This window comes from Hydractinia symbiolongicarpus, chromosome 3 (genome assembly GCF_029227915.1).
Source record: "Hydractinia symbiolongicarpus strain clone_291-10 chromosome 3, HSymV2.1, whole genome shotgun sequence".
NCBI classification, from domain to species: domain Eukaryota; kingdom Metazoa; phylum Cnidaria; class Hydrozoa; order Anthoathecata; family Hydractiniidae; genus Hydractinia; species Hydractinia symbiolongicarpus.
The window spans coordinates 23,120,591-23,127,003 of NC_079877.1; the positions used below are offsets into that span (position 1 = coordinate 23,120,591).

General features: G+C 33.4%; 1 protein-coding gene across 1 annotated transcript; it reads left to right on the forward strand.

The window, feature by feature from the left end:
• The first annotated feature begins 2,307 nt into the window (after positions 1–2,307).
• LOC130636958 (hatching enzyme 1.2-like) lies at positions 2,308–5,925 on the forward strand. Its single transcript, XM_057446810.1, has 7 exons — positions 2,308–2,314; positions 2,712–2,876; positions 3,002–3,097; positions 3,806–3,914; positions 4,568–4,749; positions 5,382–5,472; positions 5,775–5,925. Exons 1-7 carry the CDS (start codon positions 2,308–2,310, stop codon positions 5,923–5,925), a joined length of 801 nt encoding a protein of 266 aa, XP_057302793.1.
• Positions 5,926–6,413: the final 488 nt, after the last annotated feature.

Here is a 6,413-nt window from a genome sequence, read left to right on the forward strand (position 1 = left end):
TTACATTGCAAGTATATGGATAGATAAATTGGGAATGTTTACAAAGTTTCACGTATATGCACGTGCATCTTTACAAGCAATAAAAAAAGGACCACATAAGGAAAATTGACTATTTCCTTAAATTTACAGATTTATCTAAAAGGAGCTTGAATTGGTTTTTTCTAACTATTATTTTCTCTTTTTAAGATCAGGTTTTAATTATTTCAAAAAGTAATTTGTTTTTTTAACTTAATTTCTTCAACACTTGCGGTCTGTTGTTTATATTCCTTGCCTGCGTGCATGCGTGCGCATGTCTATTGATCTGGACACATAATCAACACAACTGCGTCACGCTAGAAATTAGCTATTGTCTCATAAAATAAGTAAAAATGCTCCATAAGAACAAAATAAGAACAATTTCAGGCTGAACATGTGATATATATATAAGAACATTTCAGGAAAAAAATTTTTTTTTGGTTCGTATGAAAACTTTCTCCAACAGTGAAAAAAACTCGATTGAGTGAAACAAAACCATCAAACAAAAAATTTAAAAATAGATAAGTAAGCATTTTTTTTAACAACGAATTTCACTCGTAAACAACCTAGTCCCAGACTTCTTGTGTGAATATAAAGAAAATTATTTTATAATTCGCTGTCATTTGTATTATGGACAGTAATAAACGCCTGTATCGCACATATAGAAAAGAAGTATTTAGTTAAACTACAATTTCTTATCTTTTATTAAAATTGCTTTGTGTGAAAATTGCAGTTGGGATACATGGGTTAAAGTTGATTAAAAAAGAATGAGATTAAAATATTAAAAAAACAACAGAAGGATTATTCAGTTCTACAAAGAAAATAATTGTTTAGGTGAAAGCTAAACTGTGCCATTTTATCCTGCTATAAAGCTTTACTTCTAGTGTTAAGGACATGACTAAACAACATTCCGCATGAGATAGTCACTTGGATAAGCCTAGAATAAGAAGGACTACAAGCCTGAGAAGTTGGAGTCAACAATACATAAAAAATGAAGACCTTTTTCATGCTATTTGCAGGTATGTTTGTGCATGATGTTATACACGAGTTAGCGCAGTTAAAATGGATAAGCTGTACTGTTTACAGTATCTACTCATTTTCATGCATTCTGTTGTGCTTGATTGAAGATTAAAAGAAAAAAGAGGGAAATGTTTTTTTAGAGAAAATGGCTGAAAGGAGAGGGGAATAGAATACTTACTCGAAAATTTAAAATCTGGTTATCAGGGACATGAGTCGTAATAACATGCTACTTTAAGTGAAAGATTCATAAAGATATGATGTACTGTTTACCTTTTACCTTTAGTTGCAACTATATACCGCTTTCCAAAATCTTCTAATCTTAAAATCTTCATACTGAGCTGGAAGATTTTAAGTTTAGTTTATCCCAGGTGTATCCCACACCATAAAATAATATATGTTATAATTGCGTTCTTAAACGAATTAAACTCAGGGGATAACAAATAAAAAAACGAGCAAAAAAAGGATAAAAAGGAGGCGAATGGAAACTGTTTCGGTCTGATAAGGTGTATTAAGAAATTTAACTTCCTAAGTAGCTCGATATGAAATTTTTGACTTTTTATCTGCGAATACTTGGAGTAAATTAGCACTTTATGCAACCTCGATCCCAACCCTATGTAAGAGAACTTTTTTTCGCGCCAGCCGCTTATTAGAAATTGATAGAAGAAAGTACTGAAAACGAGATTGCTGCAACAGAAGTAGGAAGTATAACCTCAAGTAACTTGTTATCTACTTAAAAAAAGAAAAATAGCTGATACACTAAAATAAGATATAGCAGGAGTGTACAGGTGATAAAACAGAGATTCACTTATTGTTAACCTCATGTAAGTGAAAAAATATGAGCAGATAAAATAAAAATAGCTGTTGAGTTAACTTACTTATAACGGAAGTGTAACAAGGCTCTAATGCGGCTCTGTATATTAAGCCTCGTATTTTAAGCTGCAGAAAAAGTTCTGCCGAAGTAATTACTTTAATGAGATATTTACAACAGGATGCATTTTCGTCAATAAGTACTGCATGTGTTTTCGCTGATTTTACGAAAATTTTACGAATTATAGCCTATAAGATAAATAATAGAGAATTTTAGGTAAAACAAGCAGCAGTCTATAGTACAATAGCTAACTATATATTCTAAAGTACGTACGGTTTCTCTCATTCTCACAAGAGTTTTACGAACAGTAAGATTTTTGTATAAACTTTGAGGAGATGTATCCTTGTGGATATTGTTTATTGTCATTTTTCGAGAATATTTAATTTAATCGCCTATGCACTAGTATGCATAGTTCGTTAATTTAATATCCAATGGCGGAGACATATATTGATTCCTTCTTAAAAGAAACTACAATTAAAAAAGGTTCAAAGCGAGAAAACGTTTATCTTTTAATGTTAGCAAAAGACGACAAGATCTAAAAAAGAAGAAGAAATTGACATTATGTAGCAATATTTTGACCAAAAAATACCTAATTTCCGTTAACTTAATTCTGATCTTTCATATGAACAGACCCTTAGCCCTGTTGTTCAAAAAATATAAATAAATTTTAAGGTCACTCAGACAACCTCGTCCCCAGGACTTGTTACTTTTTTGCATTGGGACCGTCCCTGATCGTCTCCAAAATGTGTTACGTTGAAAAATGAGACTAAAAGAACACGTTATATTTTTGTGTTGCTTACATTTTTAGTGTGCTGCGCCAACTTTGCATATTCCTCTGAGCGAAATAAATTAAATGAAAAAGACCGGAAATACTTTCTTGAACATAACCCCGCTTATCCACCTGCAAACAAAGAATGCAATGACCCGAAGTACATGGCTGCCGATATAATTGCTTGTGAAAACGCAAAACATCGTAAGTATGATGGCTAACTCGGAAGAAATTTTATACTTTCTTTTTAATTGCGCATTTTAAAAATTTTTTTATGAAGCTTATTTCTTAACGCATTTTTTAAATACGCTAACTATTTTTGTTTCTAGCTGTGAAGGATTCTGAAGATATGGATTTGTATAGTACAAAACATATTCACAGAAGAAGACGTGTCACTGCACATTGGCTTGCATGGCCCAAACATAGTGATGGAAATGTTTATATACCATAGGTGTTTGAAACTTCACTTTCAAATGGTAAGTGTGTGTATAGGAGACGGAATTTAATCTTTTAACTCAACCAATGCAGTCTCCATACCAAGTTAGTACATGTACTTGCTAGCTTACTCATAAATCAATTTTTTAGAATCTTAAATTGAGAACAAAAATTTTTTAGAATACAAAGTACATTCTAAAGTGAAGCCAACCGTGAAAATTATGTCGCGGTTTTGTCGAATCACGAAATTTTCTTCCTGCGAAAGTTTCTGACAATAAAGTGCTGTAAGATTACAATACACGCCAAAAGTGCATGTGTCCAACGTACCAAGGCGGTGCTAGGTAATAATAGACAATAACAAAACCAGTCGTGCAAACTTTCGCGAATAGTAAATTTCGGGAAATGTTTACATTCCAGGAACGCAAAATTAAAGAGAAAATCTTTTCCAGTTCAAGTTGCGAATCATCCTCTTGGTCAATTATTATACCCGCGAAAGTAGTCATTTTTTTTACTTTTATTGTTGCTGTCTTCAAGGAACATGTTATTTATGCTAAACATTGTCTGAAGTAGCTAATACTGACTGATTAGGAAATCGTATTCTGGATAAAGTTTGCATTCTTCATTACTTCCAAATCTCCAAGTCTTTAACCTTTGGCGCCACAATACGAGTTCAAGTTATAATTATGTTTATTATTTAGTGACAAGCCCTTTTTTGCAAGCAATTCAAGCCTTCAACCAACAAACGTGTATTAAATTAATCCCAAGAACCGGACAACGTGACTACATCGCTTTGTTTAGTGGCGAAGGGTAAGTAAAGTGTGTACACCGAAACGGGTTCGTGAAAAGATTTGAATTTCGCATGTCACAAAAAATAATTGACTGCGTGTAGAAGGAGATTTACCGTGATAAACGTATTGGGAGTTTATAATTAAGAGTGATCTTATTAGTTCCTAAACTAACTGAACTTATTAAGTCTCCATGGAGAAAATAGCTATCTATGGAAGTTATGACATTTGGGTTAAGGTAAAGAGCCTTTAACCAAGAATCTTTCTTTTTTTGATAATAGCGGTATTCTGTCTGGCTGTCCGTAGGTAACACACCGTGCTACGGGCACACGAGATAGCGAGAAGTTTAAGGATGGGCGACTCCGTGGATTGTTTTACGGGTTAACGACTATAAAAATATCCCTTTTGGCTATGGGGATGGGAAATGCGCTAATTTAAAATGGTTGCTCCAAACATTTATTTTACCACTCCCTTCTTCACCCGTGGAATAATTTTATTACATTGTGCTAACAAGCGGATAAAAAAAGTACGAAATATGTGCGACCGGCGAAAATCGAAGGACCAGGGAACCTGTGGATTCTTTTTCACGGAGCGAAGCTGTGGATTCTTCACGGGGTAACGAATAGTGTATAAAAGTGACAGTGAAAACCAGCGTAACTAAACTTGTTTTTTTAGGTGCTACACTTTCTTAGGACGAAACGGGGGCAGGCAGCCACTTTCATTACAAGCATATTCAGGCTGCGCACAAAAAGGAGTTGCTATTCACGAAATTATGCACGTGTTGGGGTTTTATCATGAGATGGCCAGAAGAGACCGTGATGAACATATTAGGATTCATTTTGACAATATTTATACAGGTAAACGAGTTTCTCCAATTTAGCATATTGTTTGATGTTGTAAAATAATTCCCTAAATGGATAGCTTAATTCATCAAACGTTCAAATTTTACCCAAAATTTTGAGCACTTTGGTTTAGAGCACCCATTTAAATTCTGCGCATGTCTTACAGGAAATATACCTCGTCTCCAGACCTTTTTGTCGCTCATCTGAGTACGTTGACGATAAAGTTCTTCTCGCCACCCGATGAGAAAACAGGTCCCGAGATCGAGGTTCACGGGTCATATATAAAAAAAAAGCTTGACGAGCATATTAATAACTTTCACTCCTTTCAAAAGTAAAACTTAAAAGTCTTATCTTCGTTATTACATAACGTTTTATATTTGATTGGCGCTTAAAAACTTTCATCAATCTTGAATCACAAACAGAGGGCAACTTGTGCCTTTTTTAATTTGGCTAATTTTGTATATATCCAAAGATTTTTTTTTAACAATTACATAATGACATAAAAATATTGATTGCGGCATATGATAATAAAAAAACGAAAAGTTGCACTTTGACATTTTGTTACGGATATTTCGTCTTTTTTTAATTTTCCTTAATCATAAAAGTTTAGTAAATAATAAATAACCACGAATATATTCTTTCTTTAGGTTGGTGGAGACAGTTTCGAATGCATGAGTACAGTAATGGATCAGTATGGGGTGAAGATTACGACCCTCAATCTGTCATGCATTACGGGAAGTAAGTGCGTCATTAGCTGCGGAGTTTTCGCAGGAACAAATTTTTGGCTATTTTTTTTTGTCTCGATAGCCTCAATAAATTTTATGGTCAGTTTTTCATAGCTATTCTGGTTAGTGCTGCGAAAAGAGGTAGAAATGCAAAATCCTGCCTGATATTTCGTGCACTAAATTTTTGTTTTTAACTTTTAAATGAAGTCTTTGTTAGCAATACCTCTCTATGTCAAGTCATAAAACTACTATTGTTATGTACCATCCATTTAGTATTGACTTCCCACTAATTAATCTATCTTATGTCAATCTTAGTTACGCCGCAGCCATCAATAGCAACCGAATGACGTTAACATCTGTTCGTAATCCCAGGGAAATACTTGGCCAGAGAAATGGCATGTCTCGAAAAGATGCCATTCAAATTAATAGAATGTACGAATGCGCAAATTTTGTTAATCGAGTTTAGAAGGAGTATTTTGTAAGCACGTAAAATGTTAGTTTTAAAATTATTTGGATCATACACAAGATGAATATTTATTCATTTTTGGACGATTTGTTTTAATATCCGACAAACATATTTTAGCTGTCTGTTAAAAAACATGGACACATCATCAAGGCCTAAATTAATTACCTAAATTAATTAGCTAACTGACAAAATACGATATAGAAGGAAATATTTTAAATTTTTTAAACAACATTCGAATGTTCTGTTTTTATCTCAGTGGTTAATCAATGCATTATTTGAAGATAATCATGTGTCGGATTTAATTAGTAGGTTCTAATTGAAAAGGCAAGACCTTAGATAATAATTTTGGCTGGAAAAAACTTAGCGAATTCGCGAAAATTTATTCTCGTGATGTACACGAAAACTTCCTCCCGCGAAAATTGTTTTCCTGAAGGTATATTTTTGTTATTTCACGTATACATGTATTCACACCTATTAATGCAATAACA

What these genes read in the sequence shown, in the direction of transcription:
- LOC130636958 (XM_057446810.1), top strand. An exon ending in GCTTGCATGGCCCAAACATA is followed by an intron (nt 3,098 to 3,805) that starts GTGATGGAAATG and finishes TTTATTATTTAG; the next exon opens with TGACAAGCCCTTTTTTGCAA. An exon ending in GCTTTGTTTAGTGGCGAAGG is followed by an intron (nt 3,915 to 4,567) that starts GTAAGTAAAGTG and finishes TTGTTTTTTTAG; the next exon opens with GTGCTACACTTTCTTAGGAC.